Source organism: Hakea prostrata, chromosome 7, assembly GCF_041222555.1.
Source record: "Hakea prostrata isolate BN-2017 chromosome 7, UWA_Hpros_2, whole genome shotgun sequence".
Taxonomy (NCBI): Eukaryota; Viridiplantae; Streptophyta; class Magnoliopsida; order Proteales; family Proteaceae; genus Hakea; species Hakea prostrata.
In genome coordinates, this window is record NC_142606.1 from 15031282 (window position 1) to 15046479 (window position 15198).

Here is a 15198-nt window from a genome sequence, read left to right on the forward strand (position 1 = left end):
AGTGGGCTACTAGACTCTTAGAATTAAACACCTAATCTTGACAGATAGTAAAGAAAGGAATTTCTAGCACTTGAAATCTGATTAATCATGCATGTAAGACAGCTAAAGTAGAGAAATAAACACAATAAGTCTCACTGGTAAGCACAACTAAACAATCTACCAAAAAAAAAGCACAACTAAACAAGAATCAATAGGGAAACAAGGGGATGGGGATCTTGGCACCATAACACTAAATTGAATGCAAGGGTATTAAGAAACTTAAAGAAAAATAGAGCTGTCCTAGTCAATATAAGATTTCTAACAAGGAATTCAACAACTAACAATGTAAAGGGAGTCTTGGGAAGTTTTTGTCCTAAACAAAACTACTGCCAAAGAATAAATAAGAAATATTTTGGGAGAAAAAATGTTACCTGCTGATCCTGGCTGCAAAACAAGGGTTAGAAAGCATCTAAGAACAGAAATAAGAGAAAGAAAAAATATTTTGAAGTAGTGGGGAATCCTAGGAAAGGAGAAAATAATATTTTGAAGTAATGGCGTATCTTAGGAAAGAGAGTAGGTGATAAGAGAGAGGGAGAGAAAGAAAAGAAACAAAGAGAAGGGAAGGGAAGGGAGACTAACAAAAGACAACTAGTTGCCGTATAAGGGAAAGAGGGAAGAAAAGAAAAGAAAAGAAGGTTTTTTTTTTCTTGCAAGAAAAACAGAACCGTGGGGTTTGGGGAAGAAGAAGAAGATTTCGAGGAAGAAACTAGGTCTTTTTTGAGAAAAAAGAGAGTAGATCTTTGTAGAGGAGAGCAAGGGGAAGTTTTCTAGTGGGAAATAAGGGTGAAAGGAGGAGAGAGAGGGGGAAGTGGTGGTTCCGCTAGGAGAGAGAGAGAGAGAAAAAAAAAAGCAACGTGAGCTCTTTTTTTTCAAATTCTTTCATTCATTGATTGCCAAAAACGAATTTGATACAAGGTTTAAATAAAAAAAATTGATCACTCACAACCCTACATATTTAATTCCTAAAATAACCCCAACTTAAGTTGTAAATATAACCCAAACTCAAAATAATTCAAAATTGGGCTCAAATAGACTCTAGGCCCAGCCCATAAAGACTCAAACATGAAATTAAAATATTTCAATAGTAAACTACTACCCAACCCACTTAGACTAAGGAAAATAATATGACAAACTGCCTATGAGCAGTGTTTCTCATCGAACCATAGGATCCTAGCAATCCGATAATCTCCGAACTCATCATCCATCCACATAGATGCTATCGTGGGATGATCTCTACGTCGGCGTTGTCGGTAAACTCGGAACTGCTCACTGATGTCCTCATTAGGACCGAATCATAACATTTTGGATTTGATTGAAGTAGACATAATTTTGCTGAAATAGTGATCCTGTGTGGATTAGCATGTATCACAGCTTTTTTGGAGAAACAATTATAGATGAGTAGAAATGGAATAGTGGTTGTAAGTGCACATGTGACCTTCAACCAGGAATTTGAACAATTCACTTGTTTAATGTGTGCACAGTATTTTTTGTATTACTTGAATGAAAAATAGATGAAACAATAAGCTTGTGAGCAGTGGGAGGACACTGGGGCTCTAGTCAGACATGCCAACAGCCAATCCTTGTTTCCCTGACACTAATCCTTGGCTAGGGATTCAAACTCTTGCCCTGCCCAATCACAAGAGTTGGGAATCAGACTTCTACTTAAAATGGCCTCACTGAGAATGGTTGCTCTGATTATCAAGATACAGATTCAGATGAGCAAAGGGAACTTTGTAGTGTTCTTTTGCCCATTTAGGATTATTTAACTTCAAAGGAACTACAAGGTAATATGCTGAATGTTTTTGGTTTTTTGGTAAACCATTCAAACTGGAGACTCAGTTATTGCTTGTAATGAAACCTTAATCAGCATGATTTAATTTGTATTTTCTTTGATATTTCACACGGGATGGGGCTATTGCAAGCATACCTCTTGCAGCTTGTGCCATGACTACAACTTTATCATTACAGAATGGATTCATATATTATAATAGTCATATTATTGAGCTAAAACCATAATACATGTTCCCCTTCTATTATTGTGTTGGAAGTTTCTTTCTCTTTTTTTTTTTTTTTGGGGGGGGGGATGCGAGGAGGGGGTAAGCATCTTGATAGTCCTTTAGAACTGATCAGATGTGCCTCTGGAGCCTTTCAAGGCTGCATGCCTTCACTTGTACTTTACTCATTGACATGTATACACTGGGAGTTCGATAAGATTGAACTAGTCATAGTGATTGCACCAACAGTATACTTTTAATTTCTTATCGATACCAACAAGTCCTACAGAATGCCTTTCAATGGTGGATTCCTAGGAAACTATTTGAAGTGCCAATCCCCTTAACCAAACAGCGAAAATGTCTCACCTCCGTCTTTTCTTAGGTAATTCATGTCAGTTTACCTTTTTCTTCACCCCCCCACCCCACAACACTCTTCTCTTTCAAAGTCAAACGTCCAGTTTTGAACAGTCTTTGGCAGGTTATTTTGTATCTCTGGTGTCATCTGCTAATTTGAAATATAGCTTAGTTGGTTTACTTTGTCTATTCTTTTCTTTGAGTTTTTCCCCAAAATTAACCTCTCTCCCAAAACCACCACCACCGAAGAGCAAATAAAACTCATCTTTCAACTTCCAGTTCTGAACTTTCTTTGGCAGGATATTTTGCATCTCTGGTGTGATCTGCTAAACTTGTCTAACTTTCCAACATTCAAAGCATGACTTAGTTGGTTTACCTTGTCTAGTCTCTTCTTTGAGTTTTTCCTCAAAACTAAGCAATGAGTAACCTTTTATATTGATATCCTTTTTCTGGAAAATTCTTGGGTTGCTGGGCTTAACTTATGCAAATTGGTTGAAATTTGAGTCATAGGAACTTGTCTGGGATAAATCGTGCCATGTCTGAATCTGAGAAAGCTGATTTTTTCATGAATCATGATTTTGCTCCTAGTTTGTTAAGCTTGCTGGATAGTTGGAAATTTGAAGGTTATTTGTGTTAATTTGTAATTTTAAAAGTATTAAGAATCCCCACACCCCCCCCAAAAAAAAAAAAAAACCTTCTAAATTTATTTCAAACAGAAAAAAAAAAACCTTCAAAATTTATTTCAAACAGAATGGATACAGATAGGATTTTTGTTCTGTATACAGCTCCAATTTTTGTTCTCTCTGAGTATATAATAATGTTTTAGTTTAAATCAGAAGGATGACACTTCCTTCTGGAAAAAGAACAGACCAGTTGGGCCATCACTGGGCAACAAAGCCAACTTTACAGGACCTGCTGCACCTTCTTCAACGGTAAAGTAGCCAGTGTTGAAGTTAATCTCAGTTTTGACAAAACCAGGACAGACGCAATTTATACGGAATTGGGGGTACTTCTTTGCCAGGATTCTTGTGTAGGCATTCATAGCTGCTTTGGACATGTTATATGCAGGCCAGCCTTGGGTTTCACCTTTGAAATCCTGTAGAAACAGGTTCAGTGCCTCATCCACTCTCTTTTCTGTGAGTGCATCTACGTCACTTAGCATTTCTTTAGCCAAAGCATGAGGGGCATTCTGGCAGAGAAAAAAAGGAGCAAAAGAGAGAGTCTCTTTTAATTTCTCAGAAGTTAACATGGAACCATTCTACTTTCTCTCTTCCAATTGCTTATTTGTTGTCAATGAATTGTGTTTGGGTTGCTTGAGAAATCAGGATACCCAAAAGGAAGGCAAATTAATTCATGCAAAAACAGGATTAATGCTTCATGGTCCATACCTGTAATTTGCCAGCAGAAGAAGAAACATTGACAATTCTTGGCGAATCAGACAACTGAAGTAGTGGAAGAAGTGCTTCAGTCACCTTTTTGGCTCCATAGTAGTTCGCTTGCAGACATTCTTTTGCTAGCTCAGGAGTTTGCCTCACTAACTCCTTGCATTTTGCTAGTCTTTCCAGTGGCTGCAATTCATATTTAAGGGCATTTAGTTTAGTTTTCTTTTCACCCCCCCCCAAAAAAAAAAAAAAAAAAAAATTAAGTGCAGGTTGCTGCTGCAAAGAATTATCAGATTTGAATCCTTGGTTTTGCCATGTTATGAAGCATCCATACCCATCTCAAGATCAATATCAATCCCAGCATGCACCAAAAATTGGGAAATAGAAAACGACCAACCGTCGATATATAAATATTGGAGATTCTCTGGGTTTAATCTACCCATGGAGAAGCCAAAGATCATTTCGGTTTTTAAATAAAAAGCAAAGAGCCAAAGACTTACAGGCTGACCATCCACCGACTGCAGGGTTTTATAACCATCATCATCTAAAGTGGCTCCAGCAATTGCTGCGTTGTTCACCTGCAATTAGTTCTAGCTCAATTCAATCAATATTCCAGAATTTCTACAGATTGGTAGTTTGTGCAATTCTCAGTCACAGTTAAGAGGGCGGAAAATGGATAATTATAGATTGATTGTAAAACATTACCAAGATGTCAAGCTTCCCAAACTGGGTTTTGATGAAATCAGCCAGGGAAGAAATACTAGAAGTGTCCATCACATCAAGTTGATGAAAAACCATATCAGATATTCCAGACTTTTGTAGCTTCTCAACAGCTTCAAAACCCTTCTTGGCATCTCTGGCTGTCAACACCACTTTCACACCATTGGAGGCTAACTGTCGACATATATCAAGTCCAATTCCTTTGTAAGCTCCTGTTACGACTGCCAACCTGAGATATATATAAGAAAGAGATAGATGGAGTGTTTAAATCTGGATTTGAAGCCTTAAATTAGTATCTTTAGAAACCCATTAACCAGAAGAGCTTGAGATTAATTACCTCTTCGTTGCAAAATTTGTGTTGGCTTCTGCCATTTGAATGGAGTGAGTACTTCAGATGAGCTGAGCAAGTTCAAGGTAAAAGTCTGTTTGGACTGAATGGATTCATGTATTTATAGCAAGCACAGGTGCTGACGTTTTCAAGACAAATTAATACAGAAGAAAGAGCATTAAGCATGCTCCATCAGTTGGTTTTGACATGATTTAGGTCTTTGCCATCTAAGTTGTGCATAGTGCTGCAATGGATTTGGAATAAAACAAAGATAAACTATATTCGCAGAATTCTTTTTACTTCTTAATTTCTTTTTGGGTGCAATCCCAGCAAATCATTTGGTATCGCTTTGCTATTTGTCTTTTTCCTCAGCTGCATGTGTATAAGAAAACGTCAATAATATATATATTTTTGGGTCTTTGAAGGGTTGTTCTCCGTGGTAGCAATCGTATGAAGAACCAAGAGGCACTGAGGCAATACTTTTCTTAGACTCAAAAAAAAATTAAAAAATAAAAAATAAAAAAATTGTCCTTCATGATATGTTTTTATTTTATTTTGTTTCATTTTACAGAAAACACTTAAAATAAACTCAAAAAATTACACAGGGTAGCATGGTTTTCCATTAAAAACTCCTCATTTGTCATTTGCATGTTTGAAGCTGCATTTTTATGATATGTTCGTAAAGCAATGCATGAAGCTAGCTATTAATTTAGTTTTTATGAAAGAGACCATTGCGGACTTAATGTGATTCTATATTAATACATAGCCGTTTATACTTCTTCTCCATTAAATCAATTTTCAATGCCTGATTCGATGCTTTATTTTTCAATTTAACCTTCTTGCAAGTTTATTGGTTGCCAACCAATTTGGTTGATAGTATCATGGAGTATACTTATTTAATTAGATTGGCTTCATTCATCAATGATTCACCTAGTCACATCTTTAATCCCAAATGTGAAAACCATTAAGATGATATTTTAAGGACTTTCTTTCTTTGTATTAATTACTCCATGCTATAATTTTATGATGATTTGGGGGTATAGCAACACAAGATAGGTTAATTTCATTGAGTGTTTGAAATGCTATTTTCATAATCTTCACTTTTTCGTGTATTTTTTTTTCTTTTTCTTTTTTTGGGTCAGTGAAAAAGAATTTGGGAGAAGGCTTGCTGTATTGGTAGAGTATATATCCATGTCTTGGAAGAGGCTATGGATAACACAAAATTTGAAGGATATATTAGAACATTTTAATATGGATGACCTAAGAAGAAAAGAACCTGAGTCTTACAAGGGATGCCAACATACAAATTTGGAAAAATAAATAATGACATTTTACCAACATGATTAAATCATTTCCAAGTTCTGTCAATGGGTTTATTTTAAATTTAGAATGCTTCTGGTAATGGTTTGCCTTCAAGAAATGAACTGAACACTGCAAGAGATCTCTCTGGCTGTGAGAATGGAGCTTTATGAGAAGCACCTTTAATAGTGGCAAAGGATAAGATATTGCCATACACTTGTGTCCATCCACCTACCTGAAAAGACAACCAACAGTATTCTGTAACAACACCATACACAAAAATTCTAGCACGCTTGATGAGATTCATGATGTGCAGCAATAAATTTACTTGATAAGTTCTGGGGTTTTGACTTTACTATCTCAATAACAAGAAAATCTTATATAGACAGCAAGTGAATGAAGAAAATGAGCAATTCCCTTGAAAGACTAACCTGTTTTTGTGAGAACCAAGCTCGGTAAGACACAGTTGTGTTCAATCCCAACTCATCTGCTAACTTGTGGATCAATGTTCGACTCCCCGTTAATGGTATAACAGAATCTTGATCTCCACTGTAATGGCCATTAATTTATAATTAGCTCCAAGAAAACCCTTATTATTCATCAAAAAAGATCATGAATGCAATCAAAGCAATGTAATGATTGAAGATTTGAAGCAGAGTGACTTTTAGGAGTGTTTTTACATCCCTCAAGTAGACATTTTCCTCATGGCAGCCAAGCTGCTCGTGGGTAGAACTGATGTTGAAACAAAACATGATATTCAAGAGGAAATAACATAAATCAGTATGTGTGGCTTAAGAACTTACCTGTAAACCATTACTCGAATCCCAGATCTGATAAGTGACCCAAGGATATGAATTGTTGGTATCTCCAAGTCAAGCATCTGGTATTGAACAACACTAGAAGCAACATACTTGTCACTATAATTACTAGATTGCAGAAGTCATCAAATGTGAATTTGTAGAAAACTCTTTTAAACAAAATAGGACACTAAAGTATCTCACTAAATCAGGCATGTAGTTTGCAATGTTGGCATTTACATACTGGTTATGGTTGCCTGTAATCCTGATTTTAATTTTGTAGCAAACTTGATTATATGAGAAGAGATACATACTTGCTGCAAGGGCTCCATGTGGTGGTGACACCCACAAGGAGAGCATGGAGAGCCTTTTGAACGTCGTTCCGGTTTAAATAGTTACGTGTTTCATCATCTACGCAGACATCAATTTTATCTTCATATTGCTGTAAGATCAAAATGCCTCAAGATATGATGCAAACAGGAGAGCAAATAGGTAAATAAATCTTTGAATAAGAAATGAAAGTGATTGAGCTCACCGATTGAATTAGAGCCTTTGATTGTGATTCAATGGATGATAGACAGACATCAAGTGTAACATCATATAAATCAACGTATTCACGAGTAATTTCCGCATTCACTTGCTCTGCAACTCCAGCACAAACAGGGGAAATATTGCCTCTGAAAAGCTCACTTTGGATGCGAGAGTTGTTACAAATTGTAGTGAAGGCAATGTATGTTGAGTCTGATATCAAACCATGTGACCAGAAATATAAAGCCACTGAATTGAAGTCAGTATTGTATTCCAAGAGAGGATTACCCAGCTGAAATATTGAAAAATATACTGTTCAGTTCAAGCAATATATCACTCCTTGTGTGTGTGTGTTTTTTTTTTGTTTTTTGTTTTTGGGGGTGGGGGTGTTAATAAAGAATGAATCAAGCAAATAAGCAACAGTCTTCAGGTTTTGGCTAGAAGTGTGGTCATGGAGCTCACAGATATGCCTTTCAGATTGAACCTCTCCTCCTGCTCTGACTGAACAATGAGAAGTGCAAGTTGTGGAACATAATGACCTGGTAATAGAAGAAATTTAGCAGTTTATCTGTAATATCCTCTGTCTGATGACAAGAAGATTGATAACTTAAATAATACCAGCATAGCTTTCTCCAGTGATGAAGAGATCGCTATTCTTATATTCTGGAAACTTGAGGAACCAGCCCTTGAGGAACCTGAGATTGTCTTTGGCTTAGAAACAGAAAGAAAACAAATCTATCAGAACACAGGAGATGCAAAGTGCATAAACACACAGTACAAAAGAATCAGTACACATAAAAAAAGAACTGTAATTGAAACTCAAATCCCCTGAATCACAGTCAATAAGTAAGATAAAAGAGCAGAAAATTGATTGAATCAGCATATATTGAAACTGCAAAAATTGTTCAGTTCAAAACCTGAACCTAAATGGCAATGTATGCCTGCTTCTAGCCCAACAAAATTTTTTAGTAGTATTCAATCCTCCTGGCTCAAATGGTTGTAGAAAATTTTTTTCTTAAGTTAGCATTTCTGAATTTTCTGTCATACCAGTCATCTCATCGTCCACCATCGTGTAGTAGGAAGCATTGGTAGAATATGAAAATCCAACACCTGCTGGTGACTCAACATGCAACATATTTGCTTCTGTAAACAAAAGTTAAGATAAAAGTCAAGCAAATTCTTTATCTAGATCCCCTATCTATCAAGCCAAGCAGGAAAAAAAGAAAGAAAGGAAGAAGAATTTGACACCTTTGTTCCAGCTATACTCGTTTCTGACCAATATGTCACCACTTGGTCTGAAAGGTCCATGCTCAGAGAAAGCCCCTACTCCAATAGAAGAACAACCAGGCCCTAAAAGGAGAATTAAACCCAGAAAATATTATGACCACCATCATGATATAAATTAGAAATCTAAGGTAGGTAGATGATCCAGTGAAGGAGGAATCTCATCATACCACCATTGAACCAAACAACAAGAGGTTTTGAAGCTGGGTCTGTTTCTGCCTCAACAAAGTAGTAGAATAGAGCTCTCTCTTGCCTTTCATCTACAATGATGTATCCTGAGAACTGCTGGAAACTGACTTTTGGTTGTCCGGGCAACTCACTGATTCTATCAGCCTCAGAAGAGGAAGTTACTAGGATCTCAGCTGATGTGAGTAGTCCTGCAACAACTACAATAATGGCTACCCATAGGGGAAACTTCATGGCTTCACCTCTTGAGATAAGAGAGTTTTTTTTTCTGGACCAGTCAGTAGTGACATGTAATATACAACAGAGAACAGAGTCAAGAACAGAGAGTCAAGGACATCAATCAAGATCTAAAAATTCTAGATCCAATATGAATTCATTTTATGGATTGAAGAATATAGGACACCTGAAGCGTCTATCCAAACAAATTCCAGCACAAGTGCACAACACGGGACAATTCGGCGCTATCGATGGCTTTCTTTTTCTGGTGCGCGCACCCACCACCTTAGCACCTGATTGGCGTGATGAAAAGGATAGAAAATGTGGGACCTAAAATATCATTTCTGATCTTTCAAAAAGCATGCCCAAGATTTATTGATTACATGGGAGATTTTTTTTTTCTTTTTCTTTTTCACTAAGAAGTATGAGTTTTTATCATCTCCCCTCCTGCAATAATGATTTCATGAGAGTTCATCTTTTAGAATTTGGAGATATATAGATTTTTGCCGAGAGAAACTGTTTTAAATATTTTATCTTGGTAAGAAAACATTATACAACTAAGGAGGTATCTTATATATGAATCTCAGATCTTTTTGTTTCTGAGTTTATCCAAAAAAAAGAAAAAAAAAAAAATCTTACATCCTTTTTACTGAAAAAATGAAAATTCTTAGGCTTGAAAAGAGTCACTAGAGTTGGGTGCATTGTGATTTTCATTAGAATCCTTGACGCCATAAAGATTTTCACAAGAAGGTAGAAATGGATGAGAAGAATTTGATCCCTACTTTGAGTTAGTAGACTTTTTAGTATCTTACGACTTTCAAAGAAAATGCATCATATTGAGCAGAAAGCCCAGCCCGGCCCACAAAGCACAGCGGATTTGAGACTTGATTTACCAAGCCCAGCCCACAAAGCACGTAATTCCAATTTCCAATATGAAACAGAATTTTAAAGTTATGTTTTAGTACTCTAATAAAGGACATCAGAACTGAGAGATTCTAAAAATTGAAACTTCAGATTTACAAATCAAAGAGCCTTGAGGCTCTTCAGCTCATTGACAAACAGTGAAGCAAAGACATCCATTTCTCTCTTTTTGAGAGCCAAATCAATCTCAACTCCTCCATCTAAATGACGGCTCTCTTTCATAAATATAGATCCCGTTTGATCATTTGATACAAATTCCATCTTCTTTGGCCTTCCCCACCCATAATCCAACCCATAGAGTCCAAACCTTGGTGACCCAGCAGCTGCAATGACTCGCCCAGCTTCTACAGTCAGTAAGTCTGAAATACCATTCTCAAGACCTCTCAGAACTCCTTTATCCAGTTCCCGAATCGCTTCTCCTATCAAATCTGTTGCCACAACAAGTCCATCTTCTCTTAACAGATCACTTCTCTCTCCAACAACCACAAAAGGTCTTATACAATTCCCAAAATATGTTGCTGGGATCTGTGGCTCCAACCTCCCCCTACAGTCCACGTTGACCACAAACCGAGTCCGACTGTGAGTCATGTTGCTGTCAGCCATTGACTCAGCTTCAGACTCGGCTTTAAGCAAGCAAACCCAAAGGAAAGCGCAAGTTGCCACATAGGTAGAAACGTGAATCGGTTGATTTTGGTAGAACTCACCACCCTTAGAAGCTCTTGTAGGGAATCCCATCACTTTGTTGCGTTGAGCCTGCAGGATCCAATTCTTCAGTGCTTTAAGGTTTGTTGGATTCAGTTCAAATGTAGCTCTAAACATATCTGGTTCAGGCTTGATATCCATCACTTTTAAGCATCTATTTCCAGACACTGATTCAGGCCCAAAAAATGGGTCTAACTCGTTCAGGTATTCCTTCTCAATGCCACTTGGGTCCTTGATTACAGTCCTGTCCAAATAGGGAAGTGGGTGATTATTGCATGCATCTCCCAACCTGGAAATCAAAGCCCATGTCACCATGAAGTGGGCATATGCCCTACCATCAATGAAGGAATGGTTAGTGGTGGTTCCAACGGAGAAACCTGAATTTGGGAAGACTGTGATTTGGATTGCTAGCAATGGAAGAACTGGTCCAGAAGACTGCAAGTGAGGGACAAGAAGGTGGGATTCATTAACCTGTCTTGCATGGTCGCCGGAGAGAGAGTTGAAGTCATGAGCTTCAGACTCAGCTATGGTAAGTGATAGTGAGTCACCGGAGGTGTAGCAGACTATGGGTCTGGGGGAATCATGAGGCCATGAAAGCTTCCCTGCAAGAGGGTAGAAGTGGATAAGGGTGCGAGAGAGAGAGAGTTTGATATGGGGAAGGAGAGATTGGATGAATTGAGCTGTTGGGTAGGGATAGTCATAGAAGAAGAGGATTTGTGGAGGTGGCAATGGTAACCAGAGTTGATCAAAGAAGGTGAGAGGGAAATGGGAGATCCCAGAAGGAACAGAACCTGAAGGTGGAGCTACTTGGCACTGCTCGAGCAGCTTGACTTCTTTGCATGGCGCCATGAAACTAAACTGAAGGAGATCTAAGCAGAAGAGTAAACAAGTGCCTTAACGGGCATTGAATGCATTGTCTTATATAAATAAACACAACCAGCACTGAAAGTCTGAAACCTTCGGGTTCATACAGAAAAGAAGAATTTGCACGTTGATGTAATGCGTATCACCCGACTGATCAAGACCCATATCCAAAACAGACCTAACTTTATGACTTCTAAAGAAAAATATAATTAAATAATACTAATAAGAGATAAGGAATAGAGAGAGAGGGCTATTTATGTGGTCCAGTTCAGGCCGCCATTTCTGAAAGTAGCAGAACACGATTGTCGGTGGAACAGCTGCAGAGAACAGTGCCAAAGCCTAACACACTTAAGTGTGGGGGTCAGCGACTCACAGCGCGCAGCCCACCAATGCAAAGAGACGCGTTTACAACTTAGTTTTCCTTTCCAATTATAGAAGAGCTCAGTGGCCAAAAACCACCCTTGGAAAATAAAGTGAACAACTTGAATTGTTCAAATGAGGTAGCAACTCAATTCAAAGTGGGTGGTTGGTGATAAGTAAGCACTGGCCACCTAAATGTGAACGGATCAGGTTTATAGAATCTTATCGGATAAATTATTTTTTTTAGCAGTAGAAGAGCATTGCTAGGTGGCTGGCCATATCTATGTTGTTGGCAAATATAAACACAGTTAGAGTCAGATCTTTGTGTCCCCCATTAGAAACTCCATTAATTCCTCTAAAGAGATTGGATTATAATCGCGGCGTAAAGCTTATCCTGTCCATGATAAAATTAAGCCAAGTGCGTTCCAAGAAGTAGCTTTATGGAGAAAAGTATTACGTTTAACTCCTACACCTCTCTTAATTTGTTATCTACTGTTTAATGACTTTATCTGGATATGGATTACAATCCAATAATTAGTTCATATGTAACTTATCTTTATGTGGATAAAACATATCTATCATATCAATTATTAAGGATCTTTGAGAAGGTGGGATATTGCTATAGAGAAACAAATGTATTTTAATTTTACCACTTTGGGTGAAAGAGCATAACAAATATCAAGATAGCTGTTGTGTATCATGGCCTGAATTACATAGAAAAGCATAGCTCTACCATAATTTAGATTCTAGTTTTGTGTTTTTTATTGAGTAGTTGATTTTTTCTCTCTCTCCTGTTGTTGAGGAGGTTATTCTTTATATTTGTCACTCTTTTTTTTCCCGCTTCTCTAATAATAAAAAACTTTTAGAGAAAGGTGAAAAAGACATAAAAAAAAATTAGTTGAGATTTAAAATAAGTTTCATCATAAAATTATATCCTTCTTGATTTTTTTTCTTTCCAAGTTTGAAGAATGATTCGTTTATGTATGTTTTCATGAAGATTTATTAGATGATTTGTTTACTAAATAAGACCCATCATAATAATAGAGAAATACATAGATCTACTAGTCATTACTCCTAACACCCTCCTACGAAGTCAATGGACTACAGAGTAGCTTGATCGAGTTTAGAGTGTAGTAGATGAAACCAAGAAACTACTTGATTCTTAGTAAGGATGTAGGCAGGTTGATTAATTATGAGTAGAGAGATGCCGCACAAGAAGAGTACTCCCATTTGCCACTATAACACAGATGAAATGGAAATCTATCTCTATATGTTTCATACGAACATAATTGACAGGATTGACTAAGACATATTATCACTCATTCAAATCAACATAAAGCAAAAATAGCCCCATTTACGGGTTGTTTTGCATGACTGGAAACAAGTGATGGAAGATCCGGTCTGTAAGACTCATCAACAACATCATGAGTTGAACCAACCGGTTCATTAGAAGAAACAATTAAAGACGGTCCAAGTCCATTATCAATTTCAGGCCCACTAAAAGAAGCTGACCCATTAACTTGAGTGGGCCTATTATCACAATGCACTCATTTTTGTCTTCCTTCCAACTGTAGCTGACCCACCAAAGTGTGAAGAGGGAATTAAACACGACCAGAGGCGTCGCCGGCCATAAGGAAGATGCCGGTGCTGTAGAAGATGATGATTCATGGGAAGATTTTTTAGATGGAAACAAATTCTCATAAAAAATTACACTTTTAGAGAATACAGTCTTCCCTCTGACTGCATTGTAGCATTTGTATTACCAAATAAAAACTCAAATAAATAAAAGTTGTAACACAATTAGGTACTCTTTTTATTTCTTAATTTATTTATTGTTTTTTTTAAAATTTTTTTATTTAATTTTATATTTTTTGTTTTTTTATTTTGTCTATAATTTTTATTATTTAATTTTTATTATAAATAAAATGTCTATAGTTAGTAAGGTAACTAAGTACCATTGGTTGCATTTCTTATCTTAAAAAAAAAAATTTGGTTTGCATCTGACATTTTAAGGTTGAAGTTTTTTTTTTTTTTTTTTTTTTTTTGGTACTGATGCTTTAATTTATCTATATCTTGTTGAAAAAAACTATCATTAACAATAATTTACTTATTTTTATCAAATATGTGTAGCCCTACAAAATATATGTGAGTTTATTCCTTAATATAATAAAATAATTCATATGTGGAGATTCTCAATGGATCTTAAGGACCCATACAATATGTATAGCAAAAAACCATTGGTGCTTTCACAATCTGGATTCTATTCTTCAGCCCCCAATATTGAATTCTGGTTCCACCCCTGGTTGCTCTACCATCAGTGATGGAATGGCTATGTGTGATTCCAATGGAAAAACTGGAATTTGGGAAGAGTGTAAGTCACAGTGCAAGAACTGGAACAACTGGTCCAGATGCTGGCAGGTGTGGAACAAAGGGGTGCGACTCAGTTACATCTCTTGGATGGTCGCTAGAGAGAGACTTGAAATCGGCCTCAGACTCGGCGATGATTAAGGCGACTGCGTCGCCGGCGACGTAACGGATTATGGGTTTGTCGGAATCATAAGGCCATGAGAGATTTCCAGCAAGAGGGTAGAAATGGATGAGGGTGCAAGAAAGTGAAAGCTTGATCTGGGGAAGAAGAGATCGAGTGAAAAGTGTAGGTGAGTAGGGGTAGTCGTAGAAGTAGAGGATTTGAGGTGGTGGCAATGGCAACCACAGTAGGTCAAAGAAGGTGAGAGGGATATCTGCAACCGCTGCCGGAACAGTACCTGTTGGTGGAGCAACCTTGCATCGGTCGAGTACCTTCACTAATGGTTCCCTCTTTAAATCAAATCAACAGAGAAGCGAGAAACTTCTGTGGAAGAAAAAATAGTTTTTACCGGCTGGTTAAAGTTATGGTTTAGGGTTGGTACAGGTGAAAGCTACCCATGAAATTGTAGAGCAAGAGGTGGAGTATGAGCTTCACACCATGATTGATATCGTTGAAGGCTTGTTGTCGTCCCTGAATTTTTCCTTGAATCAGTGCTATCCCATTACCCCTTAAGAAAATTCAGTGGAGGGGAGATTTTGAATTTGGATGGAAGGATCAAGCATGCAGGATTCCACCATTGTTAGATTCTGGTCTCAAGTGTGATGGGTTAGAAGCAATATTAAGCGCCCACGAATTCGATCGGGGGATGGTTTTTTGGTATGAAATTGCACAAGCAGCAGGGGGTGCTGCAGAAATG

The 15198-nt window shown here is 37.3% G+C and overlaps 4 protein-coding genes across 4 annotated transcripts; all 4 read right to left on the bottom strand.

Annotated features, from left to right (window-relative positions):
- Window positions 1-3219: 3219 nt before the first annotated feature.
- Window positions 3220-4903, bottom strand: LOC149010075 (salutaridine reductase-like). Its single transcript, XM_089162869.1, has 5 exons — window positions 4827-4903; window positions 4475-4718; window positions 4270-4347; window positions 3776-3955; window positions 3220-3576 (listed from the first exon to the last, which is right to left on the bottom strand). Exons 1-5 carry the CDS (start codon window positions 4859-4861, stop codon window positions 3220-3222), a joined length of 894 nt encoding a protein of 297 aa, XP_089018995.1. The 5' UTR covers window positions 4862-4903.
- Window positions 4904-5974: 1071 nt separating this feature from the next.
- Window positions 5975-9364, bottom strand: LOC149010076 (serine carboxypeptidase-like 45). The gene is made up of 10 exons (XM_089162115.1): window positions 8896-9364; window positions 8690-8791; window positions 8489-8584; window positions 8060-8152; window positions 7904-7980; window positions 7449-7733; window positions 7228-7355; window positions 6920-7012; window positions 6548-6665; window positions 5975-6351 (listed from the first exon to the last, which is right to left on the bottom strand). Exons 1-10 carry the CDS (start codon window positions 9143-9145, stop codon window positions 6202-6204), a joined length of 1392 nt encoding a protein of 463 aa, XP_089018241.1. The 5' UTR covers window positions 9146-9364; the 3' UTR covers window positions 5975-6201.
- Window positions 9365-10124: 760 nt separating this feature from the next.
- LOC149010077 (anthocyanin 5-aromatic acyltransferase-like) lies at window positions 10125-11631 on the bottom strand. The gene has a single exon (XM_089162114.1). It carries the CDS (start codon window positions 11597-11599, stop codon window positions 10151-10153), a length of 1449 nt encoding a protein of 482 aa, XP_089018240.1. The 5' UTR covers window positions 11600-11631; the 3' UTR covers window positions 10125-10150.
- Window positions 11632-14350: 2719 nt separating this feature from the next.
- Window positions 14351-14900, bottom strand: LOC149010078 (malonyl-coenzyme A:anthocyanin 3-O-glucoside-6''-O-malonyltransferase-like). The gene is made up of 2 exons (XM_089162394.1): window positions 14897-14900; window positions 14351-14778 (listed from the first exon to the last, which is right to left on the bottom strand). The coding sequence occupies exons 1-2, from the start codon at window positions 14898-14900 to the stop codon at window positions 14351-14353; spliced, it is 432 nt and encodes a 143-aa protein (XP_089018520.1).
- Window positions 14901-15198: the final 298 nt, after the last annotated feature.